At 46.3% G+C, this 22,341-nt stretch overlaps 1 protein-coding gene across 1 annotated transcript; it reads right to left on the bottom strand.

Moving 5' to 3' along the window:
- Nucleotides 1-13,952: 13,952 nt before the first annotated feature.
- GDF5 (growth differentiation factor 5) lies at nucleotides 13,953-17,632 on the bottom strand. The gene is made up of 2 exons (XM_028118498.1): nucleotides 17,008-17,632; nucleotides 13,953-14,827 (listed from the first exon to the last, which is right to left on the bottom strand). Exons 1-2 carry the CDS (start codon nucleotides 17,630-17,632, stop codon nucleotides 13,953-13,955), a joined length of 1,500 nt encoding a protein of 499 aa, XP_027974299.1.
- Nucleotides 17,633-22,341: the final 4,709 nt, after the last annotated feature.

Below are 22,341 nucleotides of genomic sequence, written 5' to 3' on the forward strand. Positions count from 1 at the left end.
CCCACCCCTTGCCTATGTTGTCCTTTCGCCGGCGGGTGCCCGGCAACGGCGGCGCAGGCGTACAGAGGCCGCCGCGCTCACGAGCGCGCGCTTTTTTCCGCGGAGCGCGAGGCAGTCTGGCTCGGGCGCGCGCCTCCCGTTCTCTCCAGTCTTCCCCCCGCCACGACACGTCACAGACGCTCAAGTCCTCTCCGCAGCACCTGTCCTCCTTGACCAATGGCCTCGGGCTTTTCAAAGCTCTCTTCTTATCCACCCCGCTTCACCCAGCCTCACGCCTCAGCGCCCCATTGTCAGAATGCTTCCAGACTCTACCCCCCACGGGAATCCCTCCCCCTTGTCACTGGGGGGTTGAAAAAAAAAGGACTTTGGGGGATCCCAACATTTAAGGGTTCCCTAAAAAAAGGGCCTGAGAAAGAGTTGTAGAGGAGCACAGGAGAGTGTTCAGCTGAGTCCTGAAAGTCAGGGGAAGAGGGCCGTCAAGGGCTGACCTGAGGCCTGAAGGGAACTTTTGGGGTTTCTGGCAGGTTGGTTGTTTCATGGGAACATCTTTGAGTATTGACAGAAGAAAGAATCAAGGATGCAGGGAGTTTCTTGAGGAGGTGGGAGAGAATGGCCTTGGCTGGAACATCTCTTCCATTGTATCCCAAAAGCAGTAGAGGAGAAAAGGCGTGTGGGTGGAAGCTCCTTTCATTCAGTCAGCAAAGACCCGGTAAATGTTCGCTATGCGCTGGTCACAAGGCAGGTGTGGATAATGGCTTTGTGGAGCTCCTAGACTGGTGGGGGAGGCATGCAAAAGTCTAGTAAACCAATGAAAAAATAAAATTATGAAAAATTATGAAAAAAAATATGGTAAGTGCTTTGAAAGAAACAACAAAGAGCTAAACTTGAGAATAACATGGGAACCTACACTTTAGATAATATGGCCAGATAAGGCCTCTCTGAGGAGGTGGCATGTAAGTTGAGATCCAAAGGATGAATAGGAGCTAGCCATGGGAAGTGACTCTGAACATGCTATTTTTATCAGCAAGTATTGGGGGGGTGAGAAAGGGAAAGAAGATTTGAGGGCAAGAGTCCTGAAATGGGAAAGAATAAGAGTTTATTTAGGGTACTTAGAGAAGAATTGGGTATTTACACCCCAAAAACACTAATTCAAGTGTTTTTGAAACACTACAAAAAGATACATGTACCCCTATGTTTATTGCAACATTATTTACAATAGCCAACATATGGAAGCAACTTAAGTGTCTATTCATAGATGAATGGATAAAGAAGATGTGGTGTATATATACACAATGAAATGCTACTCAGCCATAAAAAAGAATGGGATCTTGCCATTTTTGACAACATGGATAGAGCTAGGGAGTATCATGTTAAGTGAAATAAGTCTGACAGAGAAAAACAAATACCATATGATTTCACTCATATGTGGAATCTAAAAACAAAACAAATAAACAAAAAAGCAGAAACAGTCTCATAAATACAGAAAACTCGTGGTTGCCAGAGGGGAGGGGGGTGGGGGAATGGGTAAATTGGTGAAGGGAATTAAGAGGTACAAACTCCCAGTTATGAAATAAGTCACAGAGATGAAAAGTATATCATAGGGATTTAATCAATAATATTGCAATAACTTTATGTGGTGACAGATGGTGACTACACTTATGGTAAGCACTGAGTAATGTATAGAGTTGTCAAATCACTATGATGTATACCTGAAACCAATATAACAGCGTATGTCGACTATTCTTCAATTTAAAAAAAATAAAAAGAATCCAAAGAAAACCAGTGTGGCATCTGAATTAATTAATTCAGAATTAATTAATCTGAATTAATTAATTAATCCTGAATTAATTTAAAGAATAATTAAGATTGGCAGAAGCTAAATTATGCAAGTACCACTAGATGAAGTCTGTATTTTATTCTAAGAATAGTTGGAAGCCATTAGAGGATATTAAGCAGGGGAGGGCTATCTGGCTTATGTTTAAGAAGCTGATGTTGATCGCTCAGCATCAGGGAAATCCAAATCAAAACCTCAATGAGATACCACCTCATACCAGTCGGAATGGCTAAAATTAACAAGTCAGGAAACGACAGATGTTGGCGGGGATGCGGAGAAAGGGGAACCCTCCTACACTGTTGGTGGGAATGCAAACTGGTGCAGCCACTCTGGAAAACAGTACGGAGGTTCCTCAAAAACTTGAAAATAGAGCTACCCTATGACCCAGCAACTGCACTACTGGGTATTTACCCCAAAGATACAAATGTAGGGATCCGAAGGGTACGTGCACCCCAATGTTTATAGCAGCAATGTCCACAATAGCCAAACTATGGAAAGAGCCAAGACGTCCATCAACAGATGAATGGATAAAGAAGATGTGATATATATATATATATACACACACACACACAATGGAATATTATGCAGCCATCAAAAAAAACCAAAATCTTGCCATTTGTAATGATGTGGATGGAACTAGAAGGTATTATGCTAAGTGAAATAAGTCAATCAGAGAAAGACATGTATCATATGATCTCCCTGTTATGAGGAATTCTTAATCTCAGGAAACAAACTGAGGGTTGCTGGAGTGGTGGGGGTTGGGAGGGATGGGGTGACTGGGTGATAGACATTGGGGAGGGTATGTGCTATGGTGAGTGCTGTGAATTGTGTAAGACTGATGAATCACAGACCTGTACCTCTGAAACAAATGATACATTATATGTTAAAAAAAGAAGAAGAAGAAGATAGTAGGAAGGGAAAAATGAAGGGGGGGAAATCGGAGGGGGAGAGGAACCATGAGAGACTATGGACTCTGAGAAACAAACTGAGGGTTATAGAGGGGAGGGGGTGGGGGGATGGGTTAGCCTGGTGATGGGTATTAAAGAGGGCATGTATTGAATGGAGCACTGGGTGTTATACGCAAACAATGAATCATGGAACACTACATCAAAAACTAATGATGTAATGTATGGTGATTAACATAACATAATAAAATAAAAATTTTTTTAAAAAGCTGATGTTGACTACTATACATAGAATGGATCAGAGATGGTTAAATATGAAGATGGAAGACCAGTTAGTAGGCTAATAGTATCCAAACACTAATGATTTTCATATATGAGTTTAGTTTTGTTTTTGTACAGAATATAAAGACTTCCCTCATCAATCTTCCATAAAAGGATTTTACAAGCCAAAGTGAAGATGCTTTCTGCTTTCAAATCCATAGCTTACATATGCAATATTGAAAAACAATGGTGTAGTGCTCCTACATATACCTTAGGACAAGTGGCATCACGTATTAAAAAGAGATAAGAGGGATTCACAGAAGAGATGATGAGCTAAGATTTTGAGCACAAGAGAAAAAAAAAGATTAGTATTTAATTTCCTTTCTGATGATTTCTATTTTATCTGCGAACTAGCGGGGAGAGATTTTCTATTCAGAGGAATGCAGATGGCATGAGACTATAGAAGAGTGGAGAAAGTTTAAAGTTTCAAAGAGAACAAAAGATAAAGGGGGCCAGTTGAAACATGGAGGATCTAGTTGAAGTTGGTAACTCCTCATTTTTTCAAATTTTAATGTATTAATTAATTTTAAATTAAAAGATGATATATGACCTTCTATATCAGGCGACACATTCTCTTCTAAAACTTAGCATGTTACAGATAAAGCTAAAGTTCCTTTTACCAGCGCCTTACATTGCAACTCCTTCTACCCTCTCTAAAATTGAATTTCCTTCTAGATATTTTGTAATGTTTTCACATATATATACATACTCCCTCAGAAAATATATCACTCTGGTTGGTGTGGGTTTTCTTTCTTTTTCTTTCTTTCTTTCTTTCTTTCTTTCTTTCTTTCTTTCTTTCTTTCTTTCTTTCTTTCTTTCTTTTTTACTTAATTGACAACATTCTTTTTAGTGTGTGACAACAATCTTATGTTTTATTTTGCTTCTTCCTTTTTTTCACCCAACAGTTGTTTTTTTATTCTATATATGTTGCTCTGTATAGATCCAGTTCATGTCCTTTTAATAGCTGTTCTATCATAAGACAGAGTTGACAGACATTTGTTTCCTTTTTGTTGTTATTGTTTCTATGACCTGTGTTTCCATGAATATTCTGTACATTTAAGAGCAAAACTTTTAATAGCACCAATCTACCTCTTTTTGTCTTCAAAATCATTTGCCAGCCCGGGATTAGCGGAGTAGAGAGCTGATAGTTGGATTTAATAAAGGATTATGGTTTTTCCAGGTCATGGAATGGATGTCATCAGGACAAAGAAAGTGATGATATTGTCAAGAAAAAGGTTAGAGTGATAGGCCAGGAAATCTGTATGGTGAAGGATTTAGAGAGGAAGAAGCTGTCAGGAAAGTGGCTAAAGTAAAGGAGAGGTAAAAATCCCTAGGGTAGTGTCAGGCCTTCAACGAATTGAGGGCCCACATTTTAGGAGAGTCATCTATGTAGGCATTTATGTTGCCTCTAATGGTGGCTGGATTTGGAATGAAGAGGCATATTCTATGTCTGATGCCAAAGTCTAATAGGGTGTCCATGAGTTTGGAGGTAGCATGAACATATAGCATGAGTCATGAAGGAGGAGCAGATGGAGGGGTAATGGACTGAAGGTGGTACTGGAGAGCAAGCAGTTGAAGCCTTTAACTGCCAGTCTTAACACACACAGGGTATAGAATAATGACAAGCACCCTCCCAGAGAAGGAAGGCTACAGGGAAAATCACAGAAATAATATTCAAAGAGGAAGGCCAGGTTTCAGTTAAGACAGAAAGTAGAAGGAACTTTCTGGGAACAGGCTAAGGGTATAAACAAGTTTATCTTTCTTGGAACCCATGGAGATTTCAGGTTCCATAAGGCCCTTTACAGTGCTCCTCCCTTGGCTCTTTGGTCTCAACTCCCCAGGGCTGCTCAGCTTCTCTCCACTGCCAGGGCTTGTCAGCAACTTGTGCCCCAATAATCTCCATTGTTTTTCCAAAGCTCCCTCTCCGTCTCTATGTTTCATCTTTCTCCACACTGCCTCTACCCTTCAGGATTCCCCTGCTTCCCCTTAGAGAATCCACATTGAAATTCAGTCATTCATTAAAGAAATGTATTTGCTGAGCATTTACCATGATCCAGGCTCAGATCTAGATGCTGACAATACAGTAGAGAATACAAGTTCCTACCCCCATGGAATTTATAGTCCAGCGAAAGGAGACAACAGGCAAATAAATATACATAATCTAATGTCAGGTATTGGTAAAGACCAAGCAGGACAAGAATAAAAAGTAATAGAGCAAGATATTGTTTTAGATGTGATGGTCAAGCAGGACCTCACTGAATTTGATCAGAAATGTGAATGAAATGAGAGAGTGATCCATGTAAATATCTCAGAAAAGAGCGTGTCAGGCACAGAGAACAGGGCAAAGGTCCCAATATGGGAGAATGCTTGGTGTTTCCAAGGAAGAACAAAAAGATTATTATGGCTGGAGCCAAATGAATAAGGAAGAGTAGAAGATGAGGTTGGTAGGGGATGAGGTTGATAAGGTGGCCCTAGAAGCCAGATCTTGGGGGACATTATTGGTTATGGTAAAAACTTTGGATTCCAAGTATGTGCTAATATAGGTATAAAAAAATCATTGGAAAGATACACAAGAAATTGGTCATGGTTGTTGATTGTGAGAAAGAACTGGAAGACTAGGAGGTTAGGTATGGAGGGTAGACATACTTTTCACTCTGTATCCTTTTGTCTTGTTTGAAGTTTGTACCATATCTATATAACTACCTTTAAAATTGAAATAGGGGCCCCTGGCTGGCTCAGTTGGAAGAATGTGTGACTCGACCTCAGGGTTGTGAGTTCGAGCCCCATCTTGGGTGTAGAGATTACTTAAAAATAAAATCTTTAAAAATAAAATAAAATAGGGGTGCTTGGGTGACTCACTTGGTTAAGCATCTGACTCTTGGATTTGGCTCAGGTCATGATCTCAGGATCATGGGATCAAGCCCTAACTCAGGTTCCCTGCTCAGCGGGGAGTCTGCTTCTCCCTCTCCCTCTGCCTGCCACTCCCCTTGCTTGTACTCTCTCTCTCTCTCTCTCTCTCGTAAAAATAAATAAATAAAATCTTTAAAAAAAAAAGGATTCTCTCTCTCCCTCTCTCTGCCCCTCCCCCTCCCACTCTCACTCTCCCCCTCTCTCTCTAAAATGATAAATAAACCTTTAACAAATAAATAAATAAAATAAGGGCACCTGGGTGGCTCAGTTGGTTGAGCATCCAACTCTTGATTTTGGCTCAGGTCATGATCTCATGGGTGGTGAGACTGAGCTCCACGTCGGGGCTCCACACTCAGCCAGGAGTCTGCTTGAGGATTCTCTCCCTCTGCCCCTCTCCCCACTTGCTCACACGCTCTTTCTCTCTTAAATAAATAAATCTTAAAAAATAAAATAAAATAAAATTGAAATAAAAACATTCATGTTACTCTCCAAATCTTATTCTGCAAAAAAATTTGCTCACTAGTTTTATGGAAAATACAAAGAACTTAAACTTGGTCCTTGCCCTCAACAATGTTACAGTTGGGGGTGGGTAGGTATAATACATACTCACAATTTTTAAAAAAAACAATGCAGGGGCACCTGGGTGGCTCAGTCGGTTAAGCGGCTGTCTTCAGCTCAGGTCATGATCCCAGAGTCCTAGGATCGAGCCCCGCATCAGGCTCCCTGCTCAGCGGGGAGCCTGCTTCTCCCTCTCCCACTCCCCCTACTTGTGTTCCCTCTCTTGCTACCTCTCTCTCTCTGTCAAATAAATAAATAAAATCTTTTTTAAAAAATAAAATAAAATAGGGCGCCTGGGTGGCTCAGTTGGTTGAGCGACTGCCTTCTGCTCAGGTCATGATCCTGGAGTCCCGGGATCGAGTCCCGCATCCGGCTCCCTGATCAGCGAGGAGCCTGCTTCTCCCTCTAACCCTCCCCCCTCTCATGTACTCTCTCTCTCTCTCTCTCATTCTCACTCTCTCAAAATAAATAAATAAATCTTTAAAAAAATAAAATAAAATATAAAAACAATGCAAAAGAATGAAGTTAGACTCCTATCTCACACGATATAGAAAATTAACTCAAAATAGATCATAGACTTAAATGTAGAAGCTAAACTATAAAACTCTTAGGGGAAAAAAGAAACATAAGAAGTAAATCTTCATGACCTTGTGTTAGATAAAGACTTCTTAGATACAACACCAAAAGCACAGATAACAAAAGAAAAAATAAATTGGACTACATCAAAATTTAAACTTTTGCATTGTAAAAAATACCATCAGGAAAATAAAAAGATACAGAATGAGAGAAAATATTTGCAAATCAGATATCAGATAAGGGACTTGTACCCAGAATATATTAAAAACTTTACAACTCAATAATAAAAAAACAAACACCCAATTAAAAATGGGCAAAGGATTTGAATAGAAATTTCTCCAGAGAAGATCTACAAATGGCCAATAAGCTAAAGGAAAGATGATCAACATCAGTGGTCATTAGGGAACTACAAACACACATATACACACATACACATACACACATATGCACACACAATGAGATGTCACTTCACACATCCACTAGACAGCTATTTTCAGGCAGACATACAATACAAAGTGCTAGCAATGATGTGGAAAAACTTGATCCCTCATACATTAGTGATGGAAATGTAAACTAGTACAGCTGTTCTGGAAAAGAGTCTGGCTGTTCCTCAGAATGAAAACAGAATTACCATATGACCCATTAATTCTATTCCTAGGTCAAAATTAAAACATATGTCCACACAAAAACTTGTATAGGAATGTTCATCACTACATTATTCACAATAGCATATAAAAGGTGAAAACAATCTAAATGTTCATCAACTGATGAATGGATAAATAAAATTTTGAAAAAATGGATGGTTATTCAGCAATAAACAGGAATGAACTACTGATAAAAGCTACAATATGGGGGTGCCTGGGTGGCTCAGTCATTAAGCGTCTACCTTCGGCTCAGGTCATGATCCCAGGGTCCTGGGATCGAGTCCCACATCGGGCTCCCTGCTCAGCGGGAAGCCTGCTTCTCCCTCTCCCACTCCCCCTGCTTGTGTTCCCTCTCTCGCTGTCTCTCTCTCTCTCTCTCTCTGTCAAATAAATAAATAAATAAATCTTAAAAAAAAAAAGCGCTGCAATATGGATGACCCTGGAAAACATGCTAAGTGAAAGAAGTCAGTCACAAGAAGCTACATATTGTATGATTATGGTTCCATTTCTATGACATGTTCAGCCACCCCCTCCCATGGCCAATTCCTGGACTTTATCACTGGAATTGTTTTAATTCTGAAATTTTTAACTTATGCCATTCTGTGTTCTTACCATCCTATTCTTTTAGCTTTCATTTATTACTTCTAGTACACCTGTCATTCTACCCCATTGAGACCTCCAGGCTTTTTATCTCTTCTCTTTATAGTTTGTCAACCCGCTCCTCTCTATATATCTTCTATCTAGCTCAGACTGAATGGTCTATCACTTCAGTTGTTCTCTTACCAATATTAACTCCCTTGTTCAAACGTCTTTCTATCCTGTCCATCTAAAAAAACTCCAACCCTGTAATTGTTCATGTATTCCATGCCTGCAACCAGATTATTGATTACCATTGAAGAAAATCATGCAAGTACCACCAAATATGGTTATCCACCTCTGTTATGCTCAACTCAGCTTGCTTTCTCTAGGATTGCTATTTATAACCGTATTAATTTCATAAGGTTACCATAACAACAACAACAACAACAATAGGGCACCTGGGTGGCTCAGTCGTTAAGCGTCTGCCTTCAGCTCAGGTCATGATCCCAGGGTCCTGGGATCGAGTCCCACGTCGGGCTCCCTGCTCAGCGGGAAGCCTGCTCTCCCTCTCCCACTCCCCCTGCTTGTGTTCCTGCTCTCACTGTCTCTCTCTGTCAAATAAATAAATAAAATCTTTAAAAAAAAAAACAACAACAACAACAACAATAGAACACAAACACAGGTGGTTTAAAACAATGGAAATGTATTGTTTCATAGTTCTAGAGGCTAGAAGTCCAAAATCAAGGTGTTGGCAGGACCATGCTCTATCTGAAGGCTCTAGGGGAGGAGGATCTTTTCTTGTTTTTTCCTAGCTCTGGCAGTTGCCAGCAATCCTTGGTGTTTCTTGGTTAACAACTACATAACTCCAATCTCTTCGTCTGTCATTTCATGATCTTCTCCCTATATGCCTGTCTCTGTGTCTCTTCTTTTCTAAAGACTCCAGTCATATTGCATGAGGGCCCAGCCTAATGACCTTATCTTAATTTGATTACATCCGCAAAGACCCTTTTGCCAAATACGATCATATTCACAGGTATGAGGGTCAGCGCTTAAACATAGTTTTGTCAGGGACACAATTAAATCCATAACAGGAGCCTTTTCTACATTCCTCAAACCTTGACTCTGACCCCTTCCTACTGTCTCTGAACAGATGGCCTCAACTCCTACTTCACAGAGAAAATAGAAATTAGAAGCCATCAGAATGAAACTTGACTTCCCACCACTCAACCAACAAATCTGCTTTTATCATATGTGTGTATCCTTCCTTCTTATCATTTCATGAAAGAATTCCTGCTTTTCCTATTTAGAGTTAATCACTTAAGAGTTCTTCAGGGCACCTGGGTGGCTCAGTCAGTTAAACGTCTGCCTTCGGCTCAGGTCATGATCCCAGGGTCCTGGAATCGAGCCCGACATCGGGCTCCCCACTCAGCAAGAAACCTGCATCTCCCTCTCCCTCTGCCTGCCACTCCCCCCACTTGTGTGCTCTCTCTCTCTGTCAAATAAATAAATAAAATCTTAAAAAAAAAAAGAGTTCTCCAAACCTGACATGTATAATCTGACCTCATCAACTTCCTCTCAAAATGTGTTCCTCCTTCTGTGTTCTCTTTCATTGTGGTTCTTGAATGGCACACCTTCTACCCAGTTGCCAGAGGGAAAAAACAAACACCACAGGATTCACCCTTGACTTTGTTTCTCCATTACTCTGTCCACCCCAACACTCCCCAAGTCCTGCCTAACAGCAAAACCGCAGCTTCCTTGGGTTTGTACACTACATGTCTATTAATGAAGCCCATACTTAATATTTGTGTTTAGGCACCCACATTGTATTCAGTTGATTCAATTCAGTTCACAGCTACCTGTACTCCTATCTCTTCCCCATCTGAAGTTGTGTGAAATCTCATTGTTTTACATACCATACTTGTATGGTTGGTTTCATGCATTCTGATGGACACTTTGACTTTTCCCCTTTATTTCATCTCCTTTGTTCAGTCTATTATATTATCATCCTAGCATCCTTTGGGGTCTTTATTTTCTCTTTCACTCATGCATGAAACTTGAGGACGTGGTCATTGCAAGGTAAGGGAAGTCAGGTAAAGTGCTAAGCACAGTACCTGGCACATAATAAGCCCTTGATAAACATTTACAACTGTGATTATTATTATTATTCCAACCCTCAGCACAGCATCTGAGCCATAGTAAGCCCTCAATAAATATTTATTGATAAACAAATGAATGGATGATGGAATGAATAAATATCCCCTCTCCCAAATCCCAGGCCCATTAAATTTGATATTATTATCCCTCTTTTACAGACAGAGAAACCAAGGCTTAGAGAGTTTCAGCTGGAAAGCGGTGGAACCAGAACTGGAATCCAGATCTGCCTGACTCCCCAGCATATGTGACTCACCCTTCCTTACTCAGCTTCCTTACATGTATACACAGATTAAAAAAACTAGCTGTGGGGTCAGGGTGAAGTCTGAGAGGTTTTCCAAGGTCGTGTGTCCAAACCCTAGAAAAGCAGAGTCTCCCGCGTATGCCCCTGGGACACAGGGATGTGGAAGGGGTTAAGAGATGACATCAGAGCACTAGGAGCCTCACCTCTTTCCACCCCTATGGGCCTCTCATCTTCCCTGCCCTAACCTATATGCTTAGCTATTTCTCCCCAGAAACGAACATACTGTGTGTCCCCAAGGAGAAACTTTTAAGAGCGGGAAGGCAAGGCCTAGGAAGGTAATTTGACTACTCGCCAGGACCAGAGTCAGTGGCATGGGGAGCCCAAAAAAGTAGGAAGCATGGTACAAAGAATGTAAGACCTGCAAGAGACCTGCATTACTTCTCTGGACGTCAGCTTCCTCATCTATAAAAATGGGGGGGGGGTAAGAGTCCTTTGCCCCGCCTGCTTCACAGGACTGTTGGAGACACAATAATGATAACCACTAATATTTACTGAGTGCCACCGCTGTGCTGGCCATTGTGTTGAGTGTCTTTCGTATCCGCAGTTAGCCCTATGAAATAGGCATATTGTCTACCCCTCCCCCCTCCTTATTTCCATCTCCCCACTCCGACAAATGAGGAAACCAAGGTTCATGGAATTAAGTTACTTGCCCAAGGCCTCTAACTCTAAGTGACAGATCTGAAATTTGAAACTGGGTTGCCTTTTGAGCCCTTCAGAGCTGTGAGCATGTTTGTGAACCTCAACGGAGAGCCCGTTTGTGAACCCCGAAGAATGATACACGCCTTGTGCCCTCTGGCACACAAGTGTTCCCTACAAGTCCGCATCTTGTTTCGATTGGGACTGGAGGTGGATGCCCAGTAGAGATCGTTGTCCAAGGAGGCAGCTGACCGGATGGTTAGGACAGAAGGGCTGTTTCCCACACTGATCTGATTGGATCCCATGGTCTGGAGAGGAAAGAGGGGAGGGCACGAAGTCTGAGTGGCTCTTTTGTGAAAGCAAGTTCTAGGGCAGGTTGAGGTGGGAGAGGAAGCTCCTAGGTACCAAGCCAGACCACAACAGTCAATGCAGTGCCCAGGCCTGCAGCAGGAAGAGCACGGGGGCTGAGATGACAGGAAGCCCTCTGACAGGGCTCAGGCAGGGTGCCACTCCAGGCTGTCAGACTTTCCAAGAAAGGAGGGACACACGGCCCAGAAAATCAGTGCGTGTAGGAGTCAGCCCCACCTGTGACCTCTTCATCCTCTGCCTCTCTCTCTCTTCCCCCTCAGTTTCCAGCCCCCCTGCTTCTCCACTGCTCTCCCTGTGTCCACAGGCCCCTGGGTGGCTTCCCCAGCACTGCCTCCAGGCCCGCTCTCCCCTCTCACACCAGAACTCTGTCTGCTGTGGCAGCTCCTTTGTTTACTGTCAGAGCTCACAGGCCTGCCACCGGCCAAACACAACGGAGCCTGGCCAGGGAGGGTTAGGCTCCAGGTGCAGACTGGCCCCTCAGGGACAGGTAAGGGCCTCCAAACCAGGAAGGCAGCTCAAAGGTAGGCTGCCCCCGCGCTGGGCTCTTGTTTCAGGTCCTGACAACCCAGGTTTCAGGCCTAGAGGAAAGGGACACAGACCTGCCCATAGCTGGGCAGGCATCCCTACTGTTGAAACAGCTTTGGCTAGGAGCCCTGGGAATCAAAGACCCAGCTGGAAAGAGGTGGGGAAAATGTTGAGGCCCCCTGGGTGGGAAGCAGAGGCCTAGACTCCCTTCCCCTGGTCCTCCCTCTCTTCAGCCAGGCAGAGTCTGGTCCTGAGCCCTTAGAATGAAGACTTGCACGCCCAAATTTCCCTACCAGAGGGCTCTGTTCCCCTTCCAAGTGTTAGTGCCTCATGCCCCCCCTAAGGATTCTAGTGGATAAAGGGAAGTGGGCGTCTACTCTGGGCCAAGTCCCAACAGGAACCATCGTCAGGATGTGTCTGGCATTGGTCTGTCCAAGGCTATTGGGGAGGTGACTTATCTAAATACATATGTAGTTATGTATTTGCATAGTGTATAATGTAAGGGAGAGGGACTCCAACTCTGTTTCTGGAGCTGGGGTGAGGGGTAGGAGGTGATGGATGAGGAGGGAGGACTGGTAAAAGTGCCAAACTGGAGGGTAGCAGGGCCACAGACAAGATCATTCAAGGAACAGTGGTCAGTGGCAAAAAGAAAATGTCCCAACAGGGGAGGAGGAGGTCCCTGGCAGACCAGGCTCCCCACTGAAAGGCCCTCTAAATGGTGGCCAGTTGATTCTGTGAGTATGTGGGGGGGGGTGCAAATAGGTGAAAGAAATGGGGATGATTTTAGAGGAAATGAAATTCCCAATGTCCCTCCCATGTAAGGATCCATTTTGGAGGCAACAAGCTTGACTAAGGAATGTCAAGTCTGTTGCCAGGCCCCAGAGGAGCAGAGAGAGCTCCAGACCAGCTGGCCTTTGGAAGGAACGGGAATGGGGTTAGAGGTAGCATTGGCCCTCCTCAGCCTGTACTCTCCCGTTTTGCTTCAGGCAACCCACCTCCCTTCCCTGGGCCAGTCATTCTTTGAGGGGTCACTGGGTCCCCTGGAGTAAACAAGAAATTTGCCACAGTTTTAGTAACAGTTTTGCTTTTTATCTCATCAACGTACATTTTCATCTAACAGTCTAACAGCCTCACACTCCTCACCCCGGCCCAAGCCCTCACCCCCTCCAGCCCACCCCTGCCCAATCAGCATCTCATCTGCCCCAGGGGCAGGAAGCCAGGCACAGTGGTGATTCAAGGAGAGGGCAGCACCTGTGGGCTCTCCCAAGGGGAGCCCTCCCTGGAGAGTCCAGAAGCCAAAAAGGCCCAGGTAAGGAGAGGTTGAGGGCTGAGTCTCATTGGAAAGCAAGGTCTCCTGGGTCTCAGTCCCATTCAGTCTGTCTCCCTGGGTCTGTCCCTGCCAGTCAGAGCAGCAGCAGGGCAGAAATCCTCAGACAAGGGGACTTGTGGATAGAAAGGAACCTTGAGCCCAGTCCCACTCAGAGAGTAAGAGCAAGGCTGTTGCAACCCCCTTTCACGCAGGCCGGGTAGATGCTCTTGGGTGCTGCCTCCCAGCCTCTCTGATTCCAGGAGTGCAGGGACAGGCCCTTGTGATCAGCATCCTGGGACGTGCCACCCGGGAAGACAGAGGGCCAGTGCTGCTACCTGCAGCCGCAAGACTCCACGACCATGTCCTCATACTGCTTATAGACCACGTTGTTGGCGGAGTCAATGAAGAGGATGCTGATGGGACTCAGTCGTGTGGGCACACAGCAGGTTGGCGGTGTGGACTCAGGGTCCATGGAGTTCATCAGGGTCTGGATGACTGCATGGTTCGTGGGCTCCAGGTGGGAGCGCAAGGGGAACTCACATAGCCCCTCACAGTGGAAGGCCTCGTACTCAAGGGGTGCGATGATCCAGTCATCCCAGCCCATGTCCTTGAAGTTGACATGCAGCGCCTTCCGACTGCAGCGGGCCTTGGGGTTCTTGCTGGGCCGTTTGCCCTGGCGCGTGGCCAATGGGGCTCGCCTTTTTCGCCGCTGGCTGAACAGGTACTCATACACCGTCTTATCATCTTGACCCGAGCGGGCCTTAATCTCATTAAAGAACAGGTCCCGTTTCTTGGTGCGGCCAAATACCAGGAACAGGGCCTTCTCATGGACCTGCCTGGCCGCCCGGTCAAAGCCCAGGCCACGGAGGTCCACGGCCCGGCCCCGTTCCCAGGCCTCCAGCTCCAGGCACAGCTGGGCCGAGTTCTTAAAGTTTCGGAAGAGCTTCCAGATGTCGAACACCTCCCAGCCAGATCCGTCCAGGCCTGGCACGGAGCGCACATCCAGCAAGGCTGCCGGCTGCCGGCCGCTGGGGCAGCTGGACAGCTTCAGCTGGGCAGCCCGCCCGATGCCGGGGGCCACTGGCTTGGCCGCGTCCGAGGGCTTCTTCCGCAAGATCCGCAGCTCGGCCCCTAGCAGCCCATCCTTCTCCAAGGCACTAATGTCAAACACGTACCTCTGCTTTCTGACCACAGGACCTCGGTCATCTAGAGAGAACACCCAGAAGTCATTCCCTGCAACCTCACCAAGAGAGCCAGCCGCCTCAGGGCCTCAGGGGAGGGTTATAGCTCTCTCCCCTCTGGAGACAGCTTTCTTTAACCTCTCCCCTACTCTGACAGAGGCCAAGACCCAAACCACTGAGAGCCTTTTTCAAAATAAGGGAGCTTCCCAAACAGCAGACCAAGTAGGGTTGTTTTTCCGCAGATGTGGCTGCGGTGATTTGAACGATTCCGGGTGTTTGTGTCAATGACAATGCATATCAGAGATGCATCAGCCTTAGAACTGCCTCTTGCTATCCCTCCCCATCTATTATCTCATATGATATCTTCGTTGGAGAGATAGGTGGAGTGGGTATTATAATTAGCTCTATTTTTTCCAGAGGAGGAATCTGAGGCTCAGAGGAGTTAGGTGACTTGCCCCAGATCACCCAGCTAGGAAAAAGCAGAGGTGGAACTCCAGTGTAGAACATCTTATACGCAATCCTGAGCTGCTCCCACTCCACCTTAAGGAAGATCTTGGTGTTCCCATTCTGCGGATGAGGCACAGAGAGGGCAAGTGACTTGTGTAAGTTCACACAGATAGTTAACGATAAAGCTACAGTCCAATTTCCCTGGCTTCCTAGTCTGATGATTTTGTTGTGTACGTGTCTTATCCTGCTGCGTGTATGAGCGTGTGTGTGTGTGCGCATATATGTGAATAACGGGCTTATATGTGAATAAGAAAGGTAAAGTATAACGAGTGACGTGCGTGTATGATTGCGCTTGTGTGAATGTTTGAATGATACGTATATGTGTGTGTGCATGCAAGACGATTCTGTGTGGACATGTAAGAGGGTGTGTGTTCACATGTGTACATGCGTGTGTGATTCAGCATGTGTGTATAAATATAAGGCTGTGCGTGTATGAGAAACTCTGTAGTGTGTCCAAATCAGCATACCCTCCTTCCTAAATATCAATTTGCCATTGGGAAGCTTTCATACGTTGCTCTAGAAGGTGACTAATTAGGCCTTTAAACTCCCCATCTCCCCCTCTGCAAGTTCCCTCAGAGCTGGGGGGCACAAGGACTTATTTTATGAGCCCCCAAGGGGTCACAGCTTTCCCTGGCTGGGCAGGCAGCCAGGCCACCTCCCCCACCCCAGCCAGACCTGCTGCCTCCTGGTTCCTCCCACCGTGTCATTCCCCCACGGGCCAGCTCTAATGAGGAGCCTCTCCCCATCTCCGCCCCCTCCCCCACCCTGCCAGCCAAAGTCCCAAGCCTCACAGAACCAGAGTGTAAGAGCTGCAGGCAACCCTGGCAATGAGTAATCCATCTCCCTCTTCACACTAACAGAGAAACTGAGGCCCTGAGAGGGGAAGGGACTTGCTGAGATCACACAGCAAGTGGGGAGGGAAAAGTCAAAACAGTAGCGCTAGGTGAGCATAGGGTGAGGTGAGGGGAACGGCCTCCCTCCCTCCCAGGTTGACGATAAAGATGATCTGTGTTTAGGACAGGACATAAAGTGTTCATTTTTGAAGGACTCTCAGAAATCCCCCAGCCCAACCCCCATAGAGTTGTGCAGATGGGGAAACCGAGACCCCACAGGGAAAAAGGACTCTCTCAAGGTCACATTGTGAGTTAGTCCCGTTGTCTGAGGATTTCTGCCCTGCTGCTGCTAAGTCTGCCATCCCCCAACCCCCCACCCCCACACCGTACTTTTAAATGTCACTCCACAACTTCAAGATGCCCCATTTACTGTCTTCACCCATCCTGCCTCCTCTGGCCCTAGCCTGAAGGCAAATTTGCAGAACCACGGGAATCTAGAGATTAATTTCTCTCTCTGCCATCTGAGAAAACCTACAAACCTCTGGAGCCTGGAAAGTCTGGCCAACCCACCTCAGAACAGAGCATGGCCTGGTAAGAGTCTTAAAGTATGGTCCCCAACTCTGCCACCAACTGGCAGGTCTTGTCGCCTCTCCGGGCTTCAGTAACCCCCTCTGCACCTTGCAGGAATTGGCTCTGACATGCCAGCAGCCTGGGACCGGGAATGTGGGAGGTAAGTCCCAGATACCACCCCAGGCCGATGCACACACTATCTCCCACCTGTGCAGTGTCGGGGCTCTGAAAGGCCCCTCCGCACATGCAGATGCCCCTCCCTCTCAGCCGTGCCCCTGCCACCCCACCCCCTCACCTTGCCCTTTGTCAATAAAGCTGGTGATGGTGTTGGCCAGGCCAGCCTCCAACTTCACGCTGCTGTTGCCTCCCTTTCTGTCAGCATCGGACAGCGTCCTGTACAGCGAGAGCATGTACTCGTGGGGCGTGATGGGGGGCGGGCGGAACGGCTCCTTGGGCTCTTGAGGGGGCCCAGTCTCCCTGGCCTTCTTCAGCAGGAAGGGGCTGGGGACAGATCCTGCCTTTGGAGGTGCCTTACCCCCAGGAAGCTGTCCTTTTGGGGTCACCGTCCGCGTTGCCGCCTGCCTTGTCTGGGAAGGGTGTCCTGGCTTGGGTTCAGGGCCACCCAATCTGGGGGGCAGCTTTTTGGGTTCATCCTTCTTGGGCTGTGTCAGGCCTCCTGTCTGCCCGGTGCCCCCCTTTGCCCTGGCACTGGCGGCCCCCCCACCATAGCTGTGACCCCCCGGCCTAAAGATGCTCCGGGCCAGAGGGGGCCTCTCCTTGGCTTCTGCTTTGGCCAAGCCTGGCCTGGCCCCCTGGGGTCTCTGGCCCAAGTCAGGGGCACCCAACACAGTGCAGATGAATTCCAGGTCCAGCCAAGCCAGGTGCCAAAGCAAGAAAGTGAGGAGTTTGGGGAGTCTCATCCTCTGGCCAGCCGCTGAATGACACCAGAGAGAAGGGCGGCAGCAGCGAAGGTGCCTCTGGTTTGGCAGGAAAAACCATGAACCGAGTGGACCCTCAAAAGCAGCGGCAGCAGCAGGAGCAGCAGAAGGAAAGGCTTTCTCCTCAGTCTGAGACTCTTTAAGTCTGCCGGGTGTGTGTTTGTATCCAGTCCCATAGTGGAAATGCTCTCGTATCCAGACGTGCACCGTCTCTAGTCAGCAGCTGAAAATAACTCGTTCTTGAAAGGAGAAAGCCGACCGCCCCCTTTCTCCTGCACAACTGACTGAGGGCTTGAAGGAGGCTTGTATAAGGCTGAGGGATTTTTCCAAGAAGGAAGAATGGCGTAATGCTGCCTGTGTGCTCCAGTTTTTTTTTTTTTTTTAAGTTTTGAATCCTTTCCAGTGAAAATACTTCACACACACACACACACACACACACACACACACACACACACACACACACACACACGCCTGCAGGTGCTCAGAAAAATCTTTTACAAACCTGAACTCAGGAATTGGAAACGGAATTCCAACCCAAACCAATTTAATTACTCTCTGATGTCATGCTGTCTAAACTCATTTAAGTGCGATATATTTATGTGAAAAAAATCACCGCTGCCCTTTCGAGGCCATGGCTCACGGGGGCTCTTGGCACAGAGCCCCGCAGCAGGGCTCTGGGCTTAGGGGGCCTCCCAGTCCGTGGAGCAGACTCAGGGGTCTTCACCTCCACCTCCAGGGGCAGCCCACCCCACCTTCCTGAGGAGAGATACTGAGGAATGAGCTCAAGGTCTTAAGCCCCAGAAGCATGGGGAGTGTGGGTTTTCAGTTAAGTCCTTGGGGTGTTTTAAAGCAGTTTCAACTCCTTCGTCTAGTCTGGGGCCTGATTTGTTGTTGGGGGTGGTGGCAGAACAGATGGCAGCATTTACCCACAGTTGCTTTTATTTTAATAAACTTGTGGTGACCCAGAGACAGAAAAATATCTGTACCCACTACACCCCTCCCCCCAGCTGCCATTGACGGAGCTCAGATGATTTCTTCAGGCTTCAGGGGGCACTGTCACCCCCGAGCCCACTCCTTCAATGGAGGCAGGTCCAGGGTGTACCTCACTACTACCCCAGCAAAGACAGACTCCCGAGTTTTGTTGGGAAGGACTGGCTGAGTCCGGAGGTGGCAGCCTCAGCCTGGGGCAGCAGCGGCCCCTGCAGGAGGCTGGAAAAATGATTTCCCCCTGGATGTTTTTCTGGTAGCTCTGGAAGAAGTCTGAATTTCAGCCGAACTCAGGGGGAAAGCTGTTCCCTTCACCTGAAACATCAACTCCCACAACTGGAGGAAGCCCGCCCCATCCTGAGAGCTTCAGCTGAAGACTCACCTCCTCTGGGAAGCCTTCCCTCATCCCCAGACAGAACCAACTACCCCCTCTTGTACCTGTTGCCGTTAACACTTGTCACACTGTAAGAAGCAGTGTAGAAGGAGTAATCAGGAACGCTTCCTTCTTAATCTGAGATCCTTTGAGCCTGCTTAATGGAGATCTGTTCTCACTCTAAGGTCACCAGATTGGTTTCCCAGCATGACCTGGCACAGAGTAGAAGCTCAGCGAGTGTGTGATGAATGAAAGATGAAACCGGGCTGGGGTGTCCAGGTGCCTGACCAGCCTTTTCATGGTGATGCTCCCGGATCCTCGCTGATCTTCGGAGCACAACAGCATAACTTGGCCATTTCAAGCTTCTGTGGTACTCCTGGGCCAGAATACCCCGTAGGGCCCCACCTCCCCATCTCAAAGGACCAAGGCACCATCAGGCACTCTTTGGGGGAGCTTTAAGAAAGAGCTGAATTCATTACTATCCCCCCCCAGTTGCCCAGATTCACAATACTTGGCTTCCCTTTGACTTGTCCACACTGAAGCAGTCATCTCTGACATTCCTGCCTCTTCTCCATCCCCCACGGCCTCACCATCTAGGTCCTCACCACCTGTCCTACTATAATTACCTGGTAACTGGCTTCTAGGAGTCCAGGATCTCTCTGTTCCAATGCTCCCCTCTCTAAAACCTACCTACTGAAAAGTGCCAGCTCATGTGCCCTCTCTTCCACGAAGCCTTCCCCCATCCACCAGAAAATATGCACTCCTGAATTGCCATCATACATCTTCTGTGCTCCTTCCCGCTTTGGCAGCTCAGAGTTTACCCAGTTCTGCCTCTGCCCCCTGTTTTGAACACAGTTCATCTCTTCTACTCTGTGTATGTACTTTTTTTCATGTTTTTAAAATCATAACTTAATCCCTAACAACTGCGATAATTTATTTAAATTTCCGTCTCCCCCATTAGATGATGACGAGACTGTACCATATTTATCTCTCACTTATTTCCAGTGCTGGGCACAGGGTCCAGCACATAGCAGATTCTCAGTGTGTGTGATATGGATGAATAACTCTCTAACTGGACCTTATATACAAAAGCCATAATTTTCTACTTCAAAGTGTAATTACTTATGGACCTATCATGACTTCCCTGCTGGACTCTTGAGTTCCTTAAAAGAAGGGATTCTGTCTTGCCGCTTATCAGGCACTTTGTAAGCTTGGTTGGGTGAATAATTGAAGGGATGAATGAATCAAACAATGAAGATGTCCCAGCACATGGTTTGATAAGGAGTAAGGGCCCCTGGAGGCAAATTGGTTTGGCACCTGGGTTCTGCTAGATGCTTTAGTGCATTGCGTGATTTTTAGAAGCCTCCAAACCTGAGACTCTGAACAAGGATCGTGACAGTCCTTACATCATAGGGTGTTTGTGGGGATTCAATTAAATGAATCATAAAAGGTGTTAGCCTAGCACCTGACAAATATTCATAATAGATACTATTTATTCAGCAGGTAGTCAAATAAACTAGACTCTAGCCCTTGTAGTCCACTGTACTTTTTACTTTATTTATCTTCACAATAATCCCATGATGACAGTGCTCCTAATATCTGCACTTCGCAAATGAAGAAATAGAAGTTCAGAAAGGTTAAATTACTTTTTAAGCTGAATTCCTGCTTTGACACATTTTGTGCCAAAGAATCCTAACCTGGCCTGTAGAAACACAAGAAGAAGTAAAAGGGTGGTGGGGGTGATTCTGGTATTCTTGGCTTTCAGTCAAGGTCTCATCCAATGTCCTGGGACTTCGGGGTGACAGGGAGGAGTCTCAGAGCAAGGACTATTGTTTGGGGATCAAGGAACTCCAGAAATGGGATGAGAGCAGGGAAAGGGGACTCTGAGCTTGCTGAGAAGGCCCTCTCCAGGGAGGAGCCCAGGGGACCGACCTGGCTCTCACTATAAAGGTGACTAATCACTTCAGTCCCCTCTGGTAATTGCAACCAGATGCTGCCGCTGGCAATGCTGCAGTCCCAACATGTTTAATTACTGGGACGCAGAGTCCCTTGGTCCCCCATGTCCCCCCACATCCCCCACCCCTGTCAGCAATATTAATGTCAAACTCGAGGTAGAGGATGGGAGCCTTGGGAAGCCACCGTCATGGAAACAATCTTCACAGTCCCTTCTGCCATGCAGAGCCTTTAACTTCTATATGTTTCCCCGTCCACTATCTCATTGGCAGGCCACAAAACATCCTCTTCAAGTTGGTGGGCCAGAGTATTATTATTACCCCCATTTCGCAGATGGGCAGTGAACTGAGTAATCATCATAATAATCCTTTGCTTTTTTCAGGCACTTAGCAGTTCTCACAGTGGTTTCACATCCATGATGCTATCGGAACCTCCTGGGATCTCTCAGAGCCGGTCCAGCACACCACAGTGACTAACAGCAGAGCCTCCAGCCTCAGCTTACGTCCCGCCTGGGCCTCTAACCAATTGGGTGCCTGTGGATATTCATTCATTTATGTACTTCATTATTCAGCAGCTATATATTGGGTGCCTACCATTGTGATGGGTCCCACACCTAAGCACTGGGTATCTAGCAGACAACCAAGTCTGTCCTCGCATCCTGGTGAAAGAGACAGACAAACCAGCAAACAAATGCACAATTTCAGAGAATTCTAGATGCTGTGAAGAAAAATTAAGTAGGGTCAAAGGAATGTCTGTTTTAGATAGGAATGTCTCTTTGAAGGAGTGAAGTTTGAGCAGAGATCTGGATGTAGTGAAGGAATGAGCCATGCAAAGGTCTGGAGAATGATCATTCCAGGTGGAAGGAAAGGCAAATGCAAATGCCCTGAGGCAGGAATGTGCTCCCCGTATCTACGAACCAAGAGAAGTTGGTATGGCTGAAGCAGAGTGAGCAAGAGGGAGAGTGATAGGAGATGAGGTCAGATCATGCCAGGACCACTTCAAGTATGACCTTGCAAGCCAGAGAAAGGACGTTAGGTTTTATCTTTAGTGTGGTGGGAAACCCAGTGGAGAGTTTCGAGAAGGAAAGTCTGATTTGTAACATGATTAAGAGCCAGCCTACCTACTTTTAATTCCTGGCTCCCCAATTCACCACCTGTGTAACCTTAGGCTAATTTAATCTCTCTGGGCCTCAGTTTCCTCCTATATAAAATGAGAAGAATAATAATATACCTACCTCATGGAATTGTTATCAATTGTTGTTGTAAATTCTTAGAACAGTGTCTCATGCATAGTAAGCAGTATGTAAATGTTACCTATCATCTATATTTTTTTAATTTTTTTAAAAAGATTATTTATTTATTTATTTATGAGAGAGAGA

The sequence above is a fragment of the Eumetopias jubatus genome, unplaced genomic scaffold (genome assembly GCF_037043125.1).
Source record: "Eumetopias jubatus isolate StellerSeaLion01/CBP00866 unplaced genomic scaffold, mEumJub1_p1.0 scaffold_9, whole genome shotgun sequence".
In the NCBI taxonomy this organism is placed as follows: Eukaryota; Metazoa; Chordata; class Mammalia; order Carnivora; family Otariidae; genus Eumetopias; species Eumetopias jubatus.

Excerpts from the sequence above, each read along its gene's own strand:
- GDF5 (XM_028118498.1), bottom strand. The coding sequence starts at position 17,632 with ATGAGACTCCCCAAACTCCTCACTTTCTTGCTTTGGCACCTGGCTTGG. Across the intron at positions 14,828-17,007 it reads CTTTATTGACAAAGGGCAAG|ATGACCGAGGTCCTGTGGTC; the intron begins GTGAGGGGGTGG and ends TGTTCTCTCTAG.